General features: G+C 42.7%; 1 protein-coding gene across 3 annotated transcripts in view; it reads left to right on the forward strand.

Moving 5' to 3' along the window:
* The first annotated feature begins 11758 nt into the window (after window positions 1–11758).
* The window catches only part of ZEB1 (zinc finger E-box binding homeobox 1), a 75763-nt gene continuing 65485 nt past the window's right edge, over window positions 11759–22036 (forward strand). The window contains exon 1 of one of the 3 annotated variants that reach the window (XM_083406140.1): window positions 11759–11951. In XM_083406140.1, the coding sequence (XP_083262266.1) occupies window positions 11894–11951 (58 nt within the window). In that variant the 5' untranslated portion in view covers window positions 11759–11893. Of the gene's footprint in view, window positions 11952–12126; window positions 14546–22036 lie in introns of those variants that run through there. The other 2 variants (XM_083406141.1, XM_083406142.1) reach the window with 2 other exon arrangements.

Here is a 22036-nt window from a genome sequence, read left to right on the forward strand (position 1 = left end):
TTTTGAAATTTAAAACAAGAAATGAGAGGACATAACAGATGAACGGCATCCCCGACATGTGCTTGCAATAAAAGCATGAACATGAAAGAAAGAATAAATGAAACCCTATTTGGTGAAATAATTAAAGAAGTCTTGTTAAGATTTAGAGTACTGAGTGAGCCAGCTGTATAGAGACTGTAACTAAGAGAACTGCTCCAAATGAAAGCCAAATGAGCAATGGCATAATATTTTGAGAAAGCAAATAGCAAGGATTGCTGTGTGTAAAAGAGTGAAGCCAGAAACAGCACATACATTGCATAAGGCAACAAAAACACACCATATGGAAAGGGGGGGGGCAATATTCTTGACGCCTTGGTGTTTAATAACAAGGCAATGGCAATCACAGCAAACAAAGAACAAAGAAAACATTTGTTACTCGTCAGGAAACCAGTTTGTTTGCAACCTGATGTGAAATCTGGAATAAAATAATTTATCTTTGGCATATTACATAACTTGCTGCTACCATATTTGACAAGAGACTACTCACACTGAAGTATGGGGCATTATGGGAATTAGTTTCTGCGGCACTGTGAAGAATGAACCCAAGAGTTTTTGAAACAAGGCAGTAATTACAACACGCTGCGATGCGCTGAAGGGTAGTCATTTTAAAAGTGTTGTACGTTTTCCTAGGAAAAGAGCTATTTAAGAGGACTGCAAAGTTGGGGAGGGTTACAATAAGGATCTGACTGACAGATAGACCAGGCAGTCACACCCTTAAAGCTAGGGTAGGGAAGATCTTTCTGCCTAAGGGCCATAGTCCCTTGCGGATATGCTTCGGAGGTACTGCCTACCTGTGGCTGATGGGAACAGAGACTAAATTGGGCAGAGCAATGGAGGCAACTTCTACCTTTTCATAGCAGGCTACATTTCAACCACACGTACACAAACAAGGCTTCTATAGCACCATGCATACATCTCTCTATCCAGGCAAGCAAGAGACATTAGCATAGCTCAAGGACACAATCCAGCCAAGGAAAAATAATAGAATCATGGAGTTAGAAGGGACTCTTAAGGATCATCTAGCCCAACCCCCCACAATGCAGGACTATGCAGCTGTCCCATACGGGGATTGAACCTGCAACTTTGGCGTTATCAGCACCATGCTCTAACCAATGGAGCCATCCACAAGGAAGCAATGTAGAACAGGGCTGGTGGGGGTTTGGCCTGGGGAGAGTCCCAAGTACCAGATAGAGAGGACCAGAGGACTGGATTCTGTCCCCGGACCTGAGGTTCCCAACTTCTGCATCCAACCATCCATCTGGGTGACGAAAGCTGCTCAAGTTTATCCTTCTTCCAGCCAGCAATAGGTTCGGCAATATATTTGGTGCATCTAAATGAGTGCGTTTCCAGTTGCGTGGGGAAATGTAAATGTCATTCACACTCTGATGCTGATCTGCATGGATAGGTTTATTGATATCGTTATAGTACAGAGCACAATGGCTAGACATGCAAGGCAAAAAAAGGAAGCAACATGAATGGAAAGCTTTTAACACAGTGGAGATGGTGTAAGAAAATAACACAGGGATTGTTGAAGGGTAGTGGAAATATAGGGAAGGGGGGAAATGACTAGATGAAAAGATGCCACCATTTAATTGCACGTTCCAAACACAGGCACAGCTAGGGAAGAGGCCCCAATCTCTCTGGCCACCTGACGGCTAACAGTGGCGTCCTCAGCCCCTCCGAGAAAGGCCAAGTTAAAGCCAATGCCATAGTCCTTTCCCACTCACCACCAAGCCTTGGGATATTAAAAAGCACTGCAAACTATTTACTTATAGCACCATCTATGTGCATGGCAGTTTACAAAGAAGAAGAATGACAGGGCCATGCCACAAGGAGCTTTGGCTTGAAGCCAATTTGATTCCCTCCCCCTTTCTTTTTCCTTTTTCCTTTCTCCTCCTGTGATGAGGCTGCATTTTAATATTTTAATGTTTCAATATTTTAATTGTTGTATTTTAATCTTGTTTTTAAGTTGTATTCATTCAACTTGTTTTTATTATTGCTTGTTAGCCGCCCTGAGCCCGGCCTTGGCTGGGGAGGGCGGGGTATAAATAAAAATTATTATTATTATTATTATTATTATTATTATTATTATTATTACAATATAGACACAGGGAAGCAACAGAGAATTGGGGGGGGGGGAGAGAGAGAGAGAGATTGAGGCATGGATAAGCAAGAGAGAGAGAGAGAGACATGATTCCTTCAATTACATATTCTCTGGCTTAGTTAAATTAGGATTGGCGAGATGTGGCAAAGTTTCCCCACAGAGCTTGAGTTTTGAGGTGCGATTTAAAAGGGATTAAGGTGGTCATGCAACAAGCAGTTCTGTGCATAACGGGCAGGAAGGGAAAATGGATGAAGTCATTTCAGGGAGCAGGAAACCTTTAGGCATTGGTGGGTGGTAGAGCTGATGAGGAAAACTCACAGGAAGGAACCTGTTGGGAAATAAGTACAGAGAGATAAGGAGGGGCAAGGCCACGAGGTTTTTAAAGGGGATGGCAAGAAGCTTGTGCAAGATCTATGTGTGTACAGGAAGTCAGGGAAGGGGTTTAAGGAGTTCACACGGTCAGAGTGATGAGAGGTGAGTAATTTTGGCAGCAAAGTGCAGGATGGACGGACGTGGACAAAGGTGAGACAACAAAAGTTTGGAGAGAAGACTGCAGTAGTTAAGGTGAGATATGACCAAGGACAGAGAAGAAAGAGGCAAATTCCTGTAATGTTATAAAGGGGGAAAGTGGCCGAATTTAGCAATGGACTGTTATCTCACATTCTGACAAATTCAAAGCTGTATTTGGAAATTATTTTTATCTGAAAACTTGTAAATATTTTCGCAACTCAATTGTAAACGCTTTTCCTTATAGAGTTTACGCTTTAAGGGAAAAAACAGGTATTGACAGCCGTTATTGTGCAGGCTGAGCAATTCTATGGGTTTATTTATGGGTTGTGTGTGTGTGTGTGTGTGTGTGTGAGAGAGAGAGAGAGAGAGAGAGAGAGAGAGAGAGAGAGAGAGAGAAATCATATGGCAGAGCACTGCAGTTGCACAGGAAAAGCAGCTTTCATTTCTTCTTTCATGGGCTGCAAAGGGAGGGAATTAACTATGCCAGTCCCAGGGCTGACAAGAAGAACCTGGGATGCTGCCTTATACCAAGTCAGATTTTTGGCCTACCTAGCTCAATATTGTCTACACTGACTGGGAGTGACTTTCTAGTTTCAGGCAGCAGACATTACCAGCCCATATTAGAGACACTGGAGGAACCAGGAACATTCTGCATAGCAATCAATGAGCTGTGACCCTTTGTCAAACCTCATACCATGTTAGGTTGTTTTTCAGGTGTAATGCGGAAAAAAGCAGCTTCGGATCTTGCAGATCCTGATATGCCCCTCCATGCCTCTAGCTGGCCCTCAGGATTTTATTTTATTTTATTGCTTTTTTATTTAATCTTATCATCAATGCACACTGTGTTACAGTCAAGTACAAGGTAGTAAGAAAGAAAGAAAGAAAAACGTAACTTAAATATAACACACATGTATATAAGCAACGATCACAACATAACTTATTCCTCCACTTTAACTCTTATAAACCTTAATTTCAACTCCTGTTCCTCTTTTCCTGGTTTCCTATCTATCTTTTCAAACTGCATTTTCTTACTCTACTAAATTATTTTTATTACCATACTGTCCCATTTTGTCACGTCTACTGCTGAGCATTTTTTCAATGTTACACTTATTTTCTTGTTATAGTATTTTCCCACAAAATCTGTATATAACGCCCAGCCCTCTTTAATTTTTTTTTATTGTCTTTATTTCTTAATCTGTTTGTCATGCTGGCAAGTTCTATATGATCTATTATTTTAAGGTGCCATTCTTCTCGTGATAGTACTGCATCTGTTCTCCACTTTTCTGCTACCAAAGTTCAGGCAGATGTAGTTGCATACATCCATAACGTAGTGTGATTTTTTTGGTATTTCTGTTGTCATTATTCCCGGAAGCAAACCTCCTGGGTTTTTAGGAAATGCTCTTTTAAACATTTTCTTAAGTTTGTTATAAATCATCTCCCAGAATTCTTTTATTAATCTGCAAGACCACCATGAATAATAAAATGTTCCAGTTGTTTCCTTACATTTCCAGCATAAGTCACGTTTAGATCTAAACATTTTAGCTAGTTTATTTGGAGTCAAGTACCACCTGTGGATCATTTTGAAACAGTTCTCGTTTAGTGTGAAACTAGTGGTGAATTTTAAATTTGTTTTCCACAAATGTTCCCACAGGTTTAAATCAATATTATGACCCACAGCCTGTGCCCATTTGATCATAGATGACTTTGCAAATTCTTCTTTCATTTCCCAATCAAGACCCTATACATTTTAGATAAATTTTTAGCTCTGGATCTTAGGGTTGTTGTTTTTTCAAACTGATGGTTTTCTACAAATTCCAATTGCTTGCTGTTGTTTAGTCATGTCCGTCTCTTCGTGACCCCATGGACCAGAGCATGCTCCAACTGCTTATCTACCTTAAATTTTGAATTGATTTGATGATAATTTAACTAGTCCGATACAAATTCTTTGATCTCTTCAATTTTCCTCATTTTGGGCTGTCATTCTGAAAAATCTAACAATTCATTATAGGTACCCCTGTTATCATTCATGTCATTATTTTTTTCCTTGTCTCAGCTTCTATTGGGGATAACCACCTTGGTGTTTTGTTTTCTAGTAGGTTTTTGTATTTTTCCCATACCCTAATTAAGTTTTTTCTAATGACATGATTGGTGAAGGTTTTACGTATTCCTGCTTTACCATACCAGATATAGGCATGCCAGCCGTGTTTGACATCATGACCCTCCAAATATAGCAACTGTGTATTTTCTAGCAATATCCAGTCTTTTATCCAATACAGGCAAGCAGCTTCAAAATACAATTCCAAATCTGGGAATGCAAAACCTGCTCTTTTATATCAATAAGAATCTTATTTTTTTGATCCTAGGTTTCCCTCTCCAGATAAACTTGGACAGATCCTTTTGCCAATCTTTTAGACATTGTGTGTCATTAAGTATTGGGATTGTTTTAAATAAGAATAGTATTTTTGGGAGGTATCAAGGCTATATATAAGGAACAATGGGCAAACATTATAAGAAATAACATCGGGTCAGAAAAATGCAATATGATGAAAGGAACAAGACAAGGGTGCCCACTCTCTCTGTTATTATTCTTACCTTAGAAATTCTATTGCAAAGTATTAGGAATAATGATAAAATTAGAGGAATGACAGTGGGCGAGCAAAGTTACAAAACAAAAGCTTTTGCAGATGTTATTGCCTTAACTTTGGAACAACCTCGAGAAGGTATACTAGAGTTATTAAAGGAGATAACTGAATTTGGAAAATTGGCAGGTCTCAAAATAAACAAAGGTAAAACCAAAATGTTAGTTAAGAACATGGATAACCAAGCTAAAAAGAAATTAAGGGAAATTGCTGGCTGGAAAATAGAGAAAAAAGTGAAGTATTTAAAAGTGTGGCTATTAAGAAACAATCATAATATCTACAAAGACAACTACATGAGAGCTTGGAAAGAATTTTTTTTAAAAAAGATTTAGATATATGGGGCAGAATGCAATTATCATTAATGGGGAGAATCTCAGCGATAAAAATGGCCCCACCCCTCACTGACCCTGCCTCACAACTCTTCTTGAGTATATTTGCCAGGCTGTCTTCTTGAACCTGTTGGATGAAGAATGAAAAAAGAAGTATATTTGTATGTAGAAACCTCTGACTCTTGCCTGTCCAGGAGAGTGGAAAAAGTTCAGCATAGAATCGTGGAGTTGGAAGGGATCCTGAGGATCATTTAGTCCAACCCCCTGCAATGCAGGAATATGCATTTGTCCCATACAGGGATCAAACCTGCAAGCTTGGCATTATCAGCACCACGCTCTACCCAACTGAGCTGTCCAGGCTCAGCAAAATGAAAAACTCCAGGTACATGGAGGCGAAAGGAAAATTGACCACAACAGTTTCTTTCTCATCTGCTCTCACAGGTGAGTGGTTTGGGTAGTTTCACAGTTGGGGTAGGAACAATACATGTGTGTGTGAAAACATGTAGACCCTGCTCTTACATGAGCATTACACTGGTCTTCTAATTACTGATCAGGTCTGTGCCTGATGAGCTTTAAAATAAATGCTTTCCAATCCATATATGGTAAGCTGCATGGGACAAAAATGTGTCTTCCTTAAAATGACAGAAGAGGCAACACCTGGACAAAAAGTTTGGCCAGATGCATCCTTGCAGTAAATTTTTGTCATTTTGCTTCTGGATCCCTGGAGCAAAGGAGAAAAAGTGCACCCTTGTACTTTTGCTTTTTTCCTTACTGAAAACCCGGAGGGCCAGATTAGGAAAAAGTCTAAATGCCGCTAGTGTAAAGGATGACTCCACAATTTTCAAGCCTCACGTAATGCTCCCAGGTTGACTTTGCCAGAGCATATTCCTGTCGGTGGAATGTTCTGTGACACTCTGGCACACACCCTGCAACAAAAGCCATTTATTAGTGACTACCATTGGCACTGCAGAATAATTTGCTGCCTTGATTAGAGCCAAAATCTTTTGTTTTACTTGCGCTGCAAAGAACTGAATTATCTCACTTCGATTATTTGCCTAGATAATGGTTATGCATAGCTTGTTAATGGATTATTTCAAAGCAGTGGCTTCAACTATCAGTATTAACTTTACCATTTTAAGGAATTGCTCTTGCTGAACATGAACAGGATATCTGTGTTCCGATGCAGTGCTGTTTTGCGTAGTAAATACTTTTACAACTTCAGTGGCTCTTTCCAAAATATTTTGTCAGTGCTGCATCTCAGATGAGATTACTTCTGTGCTTCTGCTATCAAAGCTTACATTTGTCTTATCAAGCACTTTCAAGATTCCAGATTATATGGTACCTCCTTGTCAGTGTTGAGTTGACTATGTAAGATTAGCCGATCTTTTGCTCCAGATGAACCAAATTCTGTAGATAATTTAAAAAATTAAAAGAATATGCAAAAGCAACCAGAACTGTACATTTGTATTATTATTTGTATTATGATAATCATGTAAGTTTTGTTTTCATTCCCTTTCCTAATGATTGCCAAAATAAAATCCTCATTTTTCACAACTGTTGCACACTAGTCAATGTCTTCACTGAGCTATTCACCATGACCCCAAGATAACTTTCCTGGATCATTCACTGCCAGATCAGACCCCATCACTATATAATGTGGATTTCTTTTTTGCTCCAATGTGCATCACTTTACACATGTGTACATTGAACCACATTTGGAATTTTATTGCTCATTCACCCAGTCTGGAGAGATTATTTTGAAGCTCTTCATAATCCTTTTGTTCTTCCTTTTTTTCTTTTTAGCACCCTGAATAATATGGTAACATCGGAAAACTTGGCTACTCTATTTCTGAACAAGTTAAAAAGCACCAGTTCCAATACATGTTCTTGAGTAGTTATGGGCGATTCTGCCAATTCTGGTTTCTCTCAGTTTCTCATTTTTCCAATCAAGTTCAGTTCTCCACATTTCAGTTTGCAAGCTTTTTGTTGGTTTTTATTTTTAAAAATCCCATAAAAATTTATCAGCAATTTAGTGCAAATTAATCCAAATATACACATTTCTCTATGTAGTTTTCCCTAACATACGCATTTTTGCAGAGCAGTTTCCCTTAATATAATGTGTTTTTATATGTTTATCATCACACATTTTTATACAGACTACCCCAAACCTTCCATCAATGTAAAGGTAAAGGGACACCTGACCATTAGATCCAGTCGTGGCCGACTCTGGGGTTGCTGCGCTCATCTCGCTTTATTGGCCGAGGGAGCCGGCAAACAGCTTCCGGGTCATGTGGCCAGCATGACTAAGCCGCTTCTGGCAAACCAGAGCAGTGCACAGAAATGCCATTTACCTTCCCGCTGGAGTGGTACCTATTTATCTACTTGCACTTTAACGTGCTTTCGAACTGCTAGGTTGGCAGGAGCTGGGACCGAGCAACGGGAGCTCACCCCGTCGTGGGGATTCGAACCGCCGACCTTCTGATTGGCAAGTCCTAGGCGCTGTGGTTTAACCCACAGCGCCACCCGCATCCCTCCATCAATGTGGTTGGCTTTAAAAGATTAGATAAATTCATGGAGGACATGGTTGCTGGGGGCTGCTAGCCACGATGGCTGTGCTCAGCCTCCACGTTTGACACCTGAGGCAAACCACATAATGGCGTCCCCTGCCAGGGAAGAAGAAGTGAGTGAAGATCTACATCAGGAACAAGGAGGGAGAATAAAGATCTACACCAGGATCTGTTGTTTTGGTGGTTGCTGCCGCCTGAGGTGCTTGACTCCCCTTGCCTCATGAATGAGCCGGCCCTGGGAGGCAGTAGGCTTCTGAATACCAGTTGCTGGAGATCCCAGAAATGCCCTTGTGCTTGGGTGCTGCTTGATGCTTGGCATCTACCTTCTAGCCTTTTTTAAAAGTCCCGTAAGGTAATAATTATGCAAATCATCCTATGGTAACACCTAGGCTTAAGTACATGACAAGTAAATCCCTGCCAGTAATCTAGGGAGGAGGCGGAGGTAGCAATTAGACAAGCAGGTGAAACTGTATTGTAGAACTGGAGGAGGAACGGCGCTCTAATGCACAGCTTTCTAAGCAGTACAACTCCTCTGTTATAATCCACCTGAGGAACTGAACCTCATTCTCCTGTAGCCCAGTTCAATGCAGGCTTACTCAGAAATAAGTCGTCTTCTTCTTTTTTTACTTCAGTGGGACAATTCACTTCAACTCATAAGTATGTGTTCAATTGCAGCAATCTGTTTAAGACACTTGTTATTCTAGGCCAGAAGTCCAATGCTTAGTTTCCCGCAGCAATCAGGCATGAAGGCAACAACCAGTCCCTTCATCTCATGTTCAGAAATATACTCCAAGGGGCTTCAAATCATGTGTGATAAAGTTGTCCTATTGTGAATGCTTGTTGGGTCAGAAGCCTTCAGCAGATGTCAGCAGTACTCAAGCAGTTAATAATCTGGGACCTGGGATGGTGCTGCTTTTCATTTTTCTGGAAGCTGTGTGTAGACTATTTTGTAGAAATCAAATCAGATTATTTTTTTTGCTGGTAGCAGCCAATTTAAAGATTACACATCACTAGTGTTATGCCAAGCTGAAAGGGTTGCGAGTTGTCATGGGGGACCAATAACAGCCCCTACCCACCAAAAAACTCTTTGAGAAGAACTTGTTACCAAGGTATCGTTGTCATTTTGAGTAAGGTTGTGTGATGCACACATGGCTTGGAGTTGTCTCTTCCTCACAGACAGTGTGCATATTGAACAAGCATCTAGTACAGTGATACCTCAGGTTACATACACTTCAGGTTACAGACTCCGCTAACCCAGAAATAGTGCTTCAGGTTAAGAACTTTGCTTCAGGATGAGAACAGAAATCGTGCTCCGGCAGCGCGGTGGCAGCAGGAGGCCCCATTAGCTAAAGTGGTGCTTCAGGTTAAGAACAGTTTCAGGTTAAGAACGGACCTCAGGAACAAATTAAGTACTTAACCCGAGGTACCACTGTATTTTGTTTTCTCTTTTGGCATTGTTTTATGAAGAGCATTTGTATGTTTCTGATGAAAGATTAATTACAAAAAAGTACACTGCATAGACAGGTGCATGTTGCATATTTCCTAACATTAATGCTATTCTCATATTCAACTCAAGATTCTGTATTCCACTAGTGACTGGGTGTGAGATGGCACAGGCTGCACTGTGAGGTGGAAAGGAGGTATGCAGAACAGCCCCTCATAACTATCACCATAATGCACTTTTTAAACATACAGCAATTGTTTCTTATTTTTTGCATTTAACTGTTCTTTATTGCAAGGCTGGCTTAAGGGTGGTATATAAATATTTTAAATATATAAAGAAATTATTCAAAACCGTAGCCTAAGACCGTTTTGCAACCTGTGCCTATGCATGCTTACTCAGAAGTAAGCTGCACTTACATCAATGGGACTTGCTCCCAAATAAATGGCCATAGAACATTTGGAGATGTCCACCCAGTATTTGAAGATACTTGACCAGTCATGTTAGGAGGCAATCATCTGATGGGTGACTGAGCACTATTGCAATTCATGATTATTTTCCTGCTCGTTGTCAACTAATTGTACCAAATCACAAGTCACGTTGGCCATTCAGAACCTGTGATGTTCCCCTGTGTCTGATTTCTCCTTCCTTTTCTCCAAAGCAGCTCCGGTTCCTCCTCACTTCCACTAACATTTTTTTAAGGGGAAGAGCCTTTTCAGTGGTGGCTCCTTGCATGCACAAGTTCCTCTCTTCTACTGAACTGCATCTGGCCCCAGTTTAGGCAGCTGGCAAAGAAACACATTTTTTCTGCAGGTATTTGGAAGAGAGACCTGATCAGATTAGAGAGTGTCAGACTAGGACCTAGGAGACCAGGATTCAAATTCCCACTCAGCCATGAAGGTCACTGGGTGACCTCGGGCCAGTCACTGCCTCTCAACCTAACCTGCCTTATGAGGTTGTTGTGGGAATTAAATGAGAGGGTAAACTACATACACGACCTTCAGTACTTTGCATTTGTAAAGCCCACCTTTTTTCTTCAATCAATCAATCAATCAATCAATAGGCTGCTACTGCAGCTCTTAATAAATGGCCATTCCGTGCATTTTATGAGTTGTGAATTTTAAAGATTGCATTATTTTATAACCTTCTGTATTCTTTTCATCTTACTTCTCACTTTGTTGTAAACCACCTTGTTGTCACTTTTTCCCCCAGAAGGGGCGGGCATGGTGAATTGTCTAAAACTCTAAATAAATAAGTAAATAATCTACATTAAGCGAGCTAACAGTTCAAACAGAAGCCCTGGGAAGGCGTGTGTCGACAGTAAAGCCGACCGTGCGTGTCCCCACAATACAGCAACCCATCAGCAAGTGTACACATGAACAAGCTGCATATCCCACACTCCTGAACTTAAGATGCTTTACCAAGCTCTACCGGTAAAGCCAGGGCACAACAACTTATCACACACACACACGAAAACTTCACACGCACAAGAACACCGTGTAAACAACAAATCCACACTTCACCTCCCTCGTCTCTATCTCTCTGCAAGCCTTTTCGTTACTTCCCTTTAATTCGCTTTGGGCTGATACGGATGCGCGTGTGCTTGTGTCGTGTATTGATATAAAGCGACAACAAATTGCAATCCGTGATAATGAGGATAATAATAATAATAATAATAACAGCGCGGCTAGCGGCGCCTCCTCGCCCGGCTCCAGCACTAGGGGCTCACGCGCGCTCGCCCGGCTCCATTGCGCCGGAGGGCACCGCTCTCGCTCTCTATCCGTGTCGTCCTCTGGGCCCTCCCCTTAGACACCCCACATCCAGAGGCACTTTCCCTCTCTCTCTCACCCCAAATCCTCCTCCTCCCTCTCGCGATCCCATTCCCCGGCCCTCCTCCTGGCGCCCCCTGCGCACCCCGTGCGCCACACACGGGTACCTGCGTCGCGCCCAAGCGGGGCGAAGAAGAAACTTTTCCCTCCTGCCGGTTCAAACGTGCTGCCGTAAAGCGGCCGTCTCCCCTGGCAACAAGGTTCCGGCGGCCGAGCACTAGGTGTAGGAAGGTGATGTAAAAAAGTAAAAAAAAAAAAAAAAAGGACATATACACACACGCGCGCACACACATACACAGACACACACATACACCCAACCACCCAGTGTCGTAAACCAGGTCCGGGCGGGGGTTGGGGGGGGGAGAGCGGCGAGGGGGAGGGGGGAAGGGAGGGGGGAGGAGGTGACTGGAGCATTTAGACACAAGCGAGAGGATCATGGCGGATGGCCCCAGGTGTAAGCGCAGGAAGCAGGCGAACCCGAGGCGCAATAACGGTCAGTCAGCTCCGCCGGGCAACGGCCCGCGCCGCGCCGGGGACGCTCAGGGGGGACCGGGCCGGGGGTCGGGCGGAGTAAAACGGGGGGGAGGGGGGAGGAAAAAGAAGAAAGAAGACAGACAGAAGCAGATCCGAGAAGTAGAAAGTAATTTCCCGGGCGCTCCTCGCCGGGAGCCCGGCTCGCCCTGCACCGTTAGATCCGCTACCTGCCTGCCTGCCTCCCTCCCCGCCTCGCGCTCTCCCTCCCCGCCGCCGCCGGGCTGCCTCCTTCTCCGCCTAGCGGTGCCTCCTCCACTCGAGCCTCCTTCGCCGGCGAGGATCAGCCCTGCCCGGGGACCGTTACACGCCGCCCGCTGCCTCCTCTTTCTCTTCCCCCGTGTCCCACCCTTCATTTTGCCCGGCCGCCGCCCGTCCCCGGCTTCTTTCCCTCAGGAGCGAGAGGGCGAAGCGGAGCCGGGGGGGGGGGCTTTCTTTCTTATTTTCCTAGTCACTCCGGTCCCTTCTCTTTGGGGGGGGGAGAGAGAGGAAGGCCGCGCCTTCGACCTTATAACGGGCCCCCCCTCACCTCAACTTGGAAACTTATTACCTGAGCTGAGGCGGGTCTCGCCGGCCTCTGAGGAGAAGGGGCGCCCCCTCCGACCCCGCTCCCCAAACTTTTTGTTTCGGGGGGGGGGACTTTGCTATTGCGGAGGCAGGGGGGGTCACTTCCCCTCCTCTCTCTCCTCCCCTCGCGCTGGGGAAAGTCCCCGAGGGAAGCGCGGCGCTTTTTCTTCTCAGCCTCCCACCTCCAGTCTTCGCGATCCCCCCATAGTTTGTTGTTGTTGTTTTGGGATGGTGGGGGGTAGATGGTGCGCTAAGGCTCATAGTTTGGAGGTGGGGGGAGGAGAGAGATCCAGAGGGAACTGCGTGTAACTCCCGAACTACCTGCTTGCCAGACACGCAACAAAAACGTCGAGGGCAGGATGACTGTAATGGGGACTTCGTTCTCTGGCGTGTGGCGTGTTTTGGCCCCGGCTGGGGAAGAAGCGGGGGGAAAGCGGGAGGCGAGGGGAAGCACTGTTGCTTGCTGCAGTGTGTATTGATTTTCTCCCCCCCCCCCTTTTTTTTTTTTACAAGGGAAACGCACCACATGCGCACCCCTGAGATTGCCCTGGAAAGGGACCCCCTCCTTTTCTCTGCCCCTCCTCCCCTGCCTTCTATGTATTGCTCCCCCCTCTTCTCTCTCTCTCTCTCCCCCCCCCCCCGCTACTTTCGCCTCCGCCTCTTTTAGTGCCTGCAGTGCATGTTGATTTATCTCCGTAGCCATTGAACATATTGTTTCTCCTCCCACACCCCCGCCAACCTCCAGATCTTGGCAGAAGTGTTGGAAGTGTTTCTGTGAGGTTGGGTGGGTGGTGTTTTCCCCCTTCTCCCCTCCTTTATCAACGTGATTGGGGTGAAGTGGGGGGGGGGGAGAGAAAGACAGAGCAAAAGGAAGGCTTTCTTTCTGTGTGGGTTGGGGAGGGGACGTGAATCAGCCAAGTTTCTCTTTCTCGCCCTCTTCTTGGATTTCGAGGTACCTGTTTGTATCATAATCATAATAATGGGTGGTAACGGTTTGTCCGCTGAGCCCCCTCCCCGCCTTTCTTCGCTGGCTAGGAACAACTGCTACAGCCTATATAAGGAATGACGCTTACTTTTCAGATTTAAGGGCTGTCTCTCTCCCCCCCCCCCCTTTTTATGCATACGTATTACTTTGAAATGAGTTGAAACCTGCGTTGAAAAGTGGGGGAATAAATACTCTAAACTTACGTTGTTGGATTTTTCTTCTTATGTATTCTATTAAAAATAATAATAACGGGGAAACTGATGACTTCTTAGGATGTAAAACGGGAGGTTTTGTAACCTTTCTTGGCAGTTTTTTTAAAGCTTTCGTTTGGCATTTCCTGTATACGGTTATGGATTGGAAGGGTTCTAGTGGTTGGTCCGAGATCATGACGTTTTGGACAGGATTTTTTTTTTTTTAATATCTCCGAGAAGGAATTATGGTTTCCCCGGGTGAGAGGGCGCTACGACTTCTGATACTTAACGTGAAACACGCACATAAACATTGGCCTTCTAATCGACTAACTAGTTGATCGGGTGGTTCAGAACTAGTAGCTCCCTGCTCTGTATGGGGTGGGTTTATTTATAGCAAGTATCAGGATATATATACGGGATATTGTTATGCTAATTTCCTGTTTTAGAGCACGCATTTGTGTGGTCTGTTTAATGTTGAGGCAATATTAAAGGTAAGTTTGCAAAGTGCTCCTCTCTCCTTACCTTATTTAAAATGTTAATGATAGAGAAAGGGGGCTTTTCTTCTTGCTGACGACATGTGTGTGACATGGGAGTCTGAACCACCCAGTCTCCGGGCAGGAGCTGTAAACATGTTTACCTGAGCAAGGAAGAAAATGGATTTTCTCTTAAAGATAAGCTTAATTGGAATATTATACTTGTAAAGCATATTAGTAAATGCCTTGAGAGACTGCCTGAAAACCTTCCTTTTGAAATCAACCAGGGAAGAGGGGGAAGAGGGATTTTGACGGCTGCAGCAAATGGCAACTTGTGCAGGTAGGGAAAAAATGGTGTGTGAGGTTTCTCTAGCATGCATGTCAGCGCTCCTGACTGCTGCTCTTGTTCTCAAGGGAGATATTTATTTACCATGCTTGCTGTCAGTGTTGTTCCTTTGTGCTTAATATTAGAAAAATAGATTTGAGGCTGTTTAGCACAAACCATTTCGTCTGCAGCATGCATGACTCGTAGAAAACAAAAGGTGCGTGGGATATAATGCTATTCCAGGTATCTTTTCATTTTTCATTATTTCGGTTAAAATCGTCACCCCAGTGTTTTCAGGTTCTGAAGGAAAGCCTTTGATTTATTATTGAGTGGTTCTGATTATAATATAATCTTTTAACACATAAAGAATAACTTGAACTGCTCTACATTAACCATCACTGGGTAGGCGAGATAATAGATGCCGGATAATAGAGATTTCTCAGCAGTAGGTTCCTGTTTGACTTGCAAATGTTTACCGATCAGAATTGCCAGGGAAAGTTAACCCTTAAACCTTTCCCACAAATGGACAATTGAAATTATTTCTATATCAAATCTCTTCCATGAAGATGGTGTTGATTTCATGCCTTTCAAAGATAGGTTCCATGTCTTCCTGCTAATCCTGTGTAATATTTTTCCTGTCTCCAGTCTTAAGGAGGACAGACTATGATAAACTGATTTCCAGCAATGTGATTTTTACTTAGTTGTAACACCAGATTAAGTACTGCTGCTGTCTTAATGGAGTAGTGTACACCTTTTTAAAATGGTATAATTTTTTAAAGGACTTACTTTTTGATTCCACTCTTATTAAACTATACATTGATCAACTACCTTTTCTTTTCCCCCTCCCCCCTTAACAGTATAAAGGTGTATTATCTTTGTGCGCCAATGTAGGTATACCTGAGGTATGTGCCATTTTTAATCTCTAAGTGTAATCACTGCACTGCCCTCTCATTTGACAGTTGGAGTATTTGAATTCCAAGATGTGTGGACTTAAACATGAATATTTGCCGCTAGAAATCTGAACTTGAGTCAGAAAATCTGCTCAAATGGAGCAGCTTTTTTTTTTTTTTGCTGTTTTTTTTTTGTTTTGTTTTGTTTTTTTTGCACAGGAGCTGTCATGTCTAGTCTAGGCAAATACAGAAACGTCATCTGAGCTAATACAAATAAATCTATTAATTTCATATAAAAGTGTCCTGAACTATTTAGTGGTCTGTCAGTATTACACTGTATAGTTTTGCTTCTGCTTTCTGTTGTGTTCTTGAAGTTTGCAAATAAAGAGATCTATGCAAATCACTTCATTAATCTAAAATGGCTACTGGTTGTTACATTTAAATGGTACAGCTTACTTTGGACTGATTATAGCACTTGCTTATTTCAGGTATTTATTTCTCAGCTTTCTATGTCTTAGATCCTCAAGGTGGATTTAGTACATGTTTGAATAAAGTTGTTTACTGTGTCAGTAGGACTGGGCTGTCCTAAGAACTGCCTGATGCCTTGGCCTTAAAGGCAAAGAGCAATCAATTTCCAGATGAACCTACCTGCCCAACCAAATCTAGGAGCATATGATGTAACAATGGCTAGGTCAATTGTGGTTTGCCACAGAGTTCTTCATGGCCATGGCTGGCTTTGTCTGAATATATATACCTTTTATTTGTAACATTCCTAAATACTTTCCCACAATATATGGTCCTTCTGGATTGTTCAAAGTACTTTATTTCCATTCTCTCATCTATAACACCTGTGTACGATACTATCTCCATTTTGCAAGTTGGGTTGGGGCTGAGAGTAACAGCTCAGATGTTATGTTTTGGGGAAAAACATTAAGGAGTGAGACATGGAAGTGTATAAAGATATACCTGGTGAGGAGAAGATAAGTTTTTCTCAATGTCTCGTAATATTAGAATCTAGAATCGTCCAGTGAAGCTGAATGGTGGGAGAATCAGTTTAAATGAAAAGGATGTACCAGTTCACACAACACATACAGTGGAACCTCTACTTACAACCATAATCTGTTCTGGAGGTCCGGTCATAACTAGAAACATACATAACTAGAGGCACACTTTTCCATAGAAAGTAATGGAAAAGTGAATTGATCCGTTCTAGACTATGAAAAAGACCCCCTAAAACAGCAATTTAACACGGATTTTACTGTCCAACGAGACCATAGATCTATAAAATGAAGGCAGTAATCAATGTAGGTAAAGGTAAAGGGACCCCTGACCATTAGGTCCAGTCGTGACCGACTCTGGGGTTGCGGCGCTCATCTCGCTTTATTGGCCAAGGGAGCCGGTGTACAGCTTCTGGGTCATGTGGCCAGCATAACTAAGCCGCTTCTGGCGAACCAGAGCAGTGCATGAAAATGCCGTTTACCTTCCCGCCGGAGCGGTACCTGTTTATTTACTTGCACTTTGACATGCTTTCAAACTGCTAGGTTGGCAGGAACAGGGACTGAGCAACGGGAGCTCACCCCATCATGGGGATTCGAACCGCCAACCTTCTGATCGGCAAGTCCTAGGCTCTGTGGTTTAACCCACAGCGCCACCCGCATCCCAAATAATCAATGTACTTTACTATAAAATAAATAAGACAGCATTGTAGATGAAAAAAACTAACTTTTTTCTTTCTTACGTGCACTGAGGGTGGGTAGGCTTACCTGACTACAAGCTGGGGGTGGGGCAAGGGTCAGTAAAGAGCTGATTCACTTCAGCCAGGGTCACTTTTTTTTCTTGCCCAGCCAGGTTCTTCTCTGGACTTCCTCAGGTTAGTTCCTCGGTGGGGTTTGGGGCTGCAGTGAACCCTGCTGTGCTTCTTGCAGGCGGCACCTGTTCCACAGCTTCAGGGATGGGATGGGGGCCCTCTCCTGGGCAGCAGAAGCCTCAGCGCTGCTCCACAGCTGGCCAGGCAAGCTCTGGGCTGCCAAGAAGGCCTCTGTTCTTATCTAGAGGAAAGTTCATAAGTCAAAGCACCTACTGAAGGTCGTAACTGGAATCATACGTAAGTAGAACCATATGTAAGTCGAGGTTCCACTGTAGTTAAATAATGAAATTCCCTACTGTGTACGATAAGGCTACCAGTGGCTACTTGTCGTGATGGCTATGTACTACCTCCAGCTGAGTACCAGTGACGGGAGGAGGCCATTGTCCTGCTGTGTTGCTTGTAGGCTTCCCATAGCCATATTGTCTGCCACTATGGAAAATGGGATACTGGACTAGGTAGGCCTCTGATCTCATCCAGCAGACCTGCTCTTGTGTTCTAGTGCTACCTAGTAAGCTAATGGCTATGGTGAGATTTGGACTTCCTGCTGCACACTTCTAGTTGCTACACTATATGAACCCGTACGATGATACTGGCATTTTTTCCAGAGTGTTCAGAGAGTGTCAGCAGTAAAACTGTCATTATAGGCTTTTATTTGGTCACATACAACTTGGCTGCATTCCGAGATAACCCTGAACCATGATTTAACATTATGAGAACAAACCTTAGGCTTTCATGCTTCCTTCTCCTTCCTTCTTTGCGAAAGCAAAAACTTGCATATTGCAGTGTAATGCACTATCCGAAGCATAGAGTGTGGCTACTCTTAACTATAGCTAATTGACACAAGTCAACTTCAAACCATAGTTTATGAAGCTGTCTTGTTTCACTTAACCATAGTTAAGATTAGCCACAGCTTCTCCAGGTATGGATAACATGGCAACATATGAACAATTTAAACCAAAAGCAAAAGCTTCTGGACTTGTGACTGTAGTGTGTTGGGGACAGTGCGAACCCAAGGGTAGCTCAGCAACAAAATGCTAAATATTATTTAGGGCAGGGCTGCTAACTTCCAGATGTTGTTGAACTCTAGTTCTCATCAGCTTTAGCAAGCATAGCCAGGAGATATTTGAAAATCTAAATACCCATTTCACTGAAGAAAAGCTGGCAATGTTCAGAACCACCCTGCCTCCCAAACAGGTAAAAATCTACATGTGCTCCAGAACAAACAAAACACGTAGAAAAGCAGGCAGCTCTCTCCCAAAGCAGCCAAGCCCCAGATGGGGGGGAAAAAACCTTATAAATTTGAGGGAAAGGGGCCTTGGTGGGCATCAAGCAGACATCCATGGGCGTCTTGGTGTCCATGGGTGCTATGTAGGGGGTCTTAGTTGTATGTGTTAAAATATTTTATGCTGCATTTTCTCACTGGCCTTGGGCAAATTATCACAACCTTGATTCCCTATATGAAAGTAAGATGACTAGGGCAAATGCCGTGTGTAGTGCAAATCCCTTATTTGCCAAAGTTTTTTTATCTGACCTTTCTGCAGCTAGTAACAGAAATGAGATAACAAGAATATATTAATAGCCTAGCCCATAGCACTCTGCTGATTTATTAAAACAAACAAACAAACCTGTAAGCCACCCAACAGAGCAACTATGATTTCAGCAGCAGTAAATATGCCACATGGCAGCCATAAATGCTCACTGAAACTGATGTCTTGCCCTGTACCTAAAAACAGAAAGGGTGGGTGACAAGCAATCCTGCCAAGGCAGCCTGTTTCAAAGCTCTGGTAGGCCGTCTCCAGCATCACCATCTGCAGCGCTGCCAGTGGAGCAGAGCCCCAACCGTGGAGCTTAATGTATGGGTGAGCTCATGAAGGCAAATGCATCCTTCAGATACTCTGGTCTCAAACAATTAGGACCTAAAAGGGAGAAACCATAACTAATTGAATCCCAAGTAAATGTGCATAATGTGTTTGTGTATTGATATCCTGTAGTAATAATCAACTGTTGAATAAGAGAAGGATGGCTCACTCTGGCCAAAAGTCTAAACTTTTGCTTTGGGGGTGACTCTCCCCCTGCCACATCCTTCCGTCAGCTTCATCTGCCCCCCCCCCCCCGTACATGCACTTGAGCTGCAGGTTCCCCACCCCTGCTCGCGACATAAAAGTTGCTATAGTTATCCTCTGAATCATAAATTACTTAATCCCCTAGGGTTTGAACTGTATCGCCAACAGGTGACTCCTCTGGGTAATGATTGTTTTTAAAAAGAAAATTGCACTACTGTAATGCATTAGCGCTCTGCAGAATGCAAATATTTAAATGTTACACAGCGTCATACATTCAACATTGATGTACGCTCATGAGTAGTAAACAATGCCGCAATTTAGTAGATAGCCAAGTTTATATATAGCCAGCTGTAAAAATACTCTTAATAAATGCATTAAGCAAATAATTGCTTGTTGGCAGGTGTTAGTGCCGCTTGACATCCATTTTTGTTATTTTCTTGTGCTTCTTTTTTCATAAATGTTGTGAAAAACATGATACCTGTGGTAACTTGAAAATCTCTAGCATAGTAAAGATAATCACATAGCAAGCTAGTCAACAGTTTCCATGGAAATACTATCCTAAAGTTTTAGATCGTGATGAAACGCTGTGTTTTGTAATTAAGGTTTTTGATTTAAGTTGGTTATTTGTACTTTGTGTCTGATAGAGTAGCTTTAAGAATACCACTACACCCATGGGTATCCACAGCAAACCCTATATATGCCAGTATAGAGCTTATTGGAAGTATGTTGGGGAAAGGGCAAGGTACAAATTTAGGTCATTAGTCTTAAAGTGCTCAACAAGGCAAAACTCTTGTCAATGACTTCAGTGATGTTCTGTGAAGATAAGGTTTCAGTCTCAAAATAACCATTCTAAGAACTTAATAGGAAGAAACATCTTTAAGACAATATCATTCTGGACAGCATCAGTAAAACACAGCACCCTTTTTGCAAAATAGTATGAGTGGTGAAGTGATGCACAGGAAGTTGAGTCCTAGCAAGAGGAAATGATCAGTCTCTGCTGTTTTGGTTGTCTAGTGTGCCGACCACAGCGCCATGTGACACAATCATGATTTTTAAAATTGGTTATTGTACAAATTAGTACCCTACTTCATTGTAAGAAACTTTTGAAACTTGGTTTACACCAAAATAAAACATGATAACATACCAAGTGACATATTGATAATGGGGCCATTCTTCTCTGGCATCTTCAAACATCCAGCTGTCACTGGATCAGGCAGGTGCAAATGCACAGGTCAATATTCTAATTCTATGCAATCTGTTAAGGCACACAAACTCATCTATGGTAAGCTATTGGAAGGCTTCAAATAAGGAAAAGCTGGTTGTGCCAGTAAGCTAAAGCACACTCTACTTTGCTGCCATCACATGATTGGTGAAGATGACTTCTTAGGTTGATATTTTTTTAAGGTCACTTGGCTAGAATTATTCAATATTTAGCAGCCATATACAGTGCTATTTTTCTAGAAAAAGAGGTGCTGGAGCTCACTATAACTTCTCTTAGAATGGCAATGGCTCCGACCTGAGAGGTGCCAGAGCTGAAAAAAAAGCCCTGGCCATACATATTGTGAAGACCTGTATACTAAACAATTTTTCCTGAAAGTTCTTTGTTCCACAACTCTGGCATTGCCATTCTTTTTAAGATGGTGAAATAATCTCTGTGAGACAGAACTCAGAACTTTTATAGTGATGATTCAAATGACATTGTAATTAAGTTAATTTTACAGTATTAAAAAATATGTGATGATTACATATGTTCTGTGAATATTTTTCCAGGCTGCTTAATTGCATGTCTCTTTCAATAGTGCATTTGTAGGTTGTGATAGTTCAATCTTGTGTTCTGGTTGTATCACTCTCTGTTAGGATTGTAAGAAGGACTAGGAGTATGAAGATGGCTTTATGCTCTCTCTCCTCCTATTCTGTTATTAGTTACCCATATTCACTCCAAGTGATGCAATTGAAAAGTTAAGTGTGGCAGCTGAATCAGAGGTGGTTGTTGTTATATTTATACCCCATCTGGCTGGGTTTCCCCAGCCACTCTGGGTGGCTTGCTGCATATCTAAAAACATAATAAAAACATCAAACATGTTTTTATTAAAATAAAAACTCTTTAAAATACTGCTAGTGCATAGATCCTATGGAGGAAGCCAAAACACCTTGGTTTTGTGTCACAGGATATTTTTGGGACATTTGTGTAGAGCACTTGCCTGCTTTGGGACTTGGGGAAGGAGAACTGTAAAAGACAACCAAGAAGTGGAAACTTTGTCTGCAGCATGGTGGGTACAGCTGCCGCTTGTCCGGTAATAACTCATCTGCATCAGGTTATGCAAAAACAGGTGGGGTCTGTTATGGGTCTGTTACGTCACTAGTTTTAAGCTAAGGTTGCCAAAGAAACTGCTCCCCTGAGATCTACCATGTTCCTTTGCTGGGCAGGAGGAGCTAGGCCTCTCCCATTGCTTAACAGGGAGCAAATCCTTCTGAGCTTGATGACGTGGAATGCTGAGTAATGCATGTACTGTAATCTTTATTATTATTATTATTATTTTATTATTATTATTTATTATCATGTACTGTATCTTTTGTAAGTTGCTTTGAGAGTTTGTTTAGCCAAAAAGCAGCTACTGTATTAATGTATCTTTGTCCATGAGGCTGGTACCTCTTACCCATAGCTGTCAATTTTCAGATTTGAAAA

Source organism: Podarcis tiliguerta (genome assembly GCF_965153285.1).
Source record: "Podarcis tiliguerta genome assembly, chromosome: 12".
Classification (NCBI taxonomy): domain Eukaryota; kingdom Metazoa; phylum Chordata; class Lepidosauria; order Squamata; family Lacertidae; genus Podarcis; species Podarcis tiliguerta.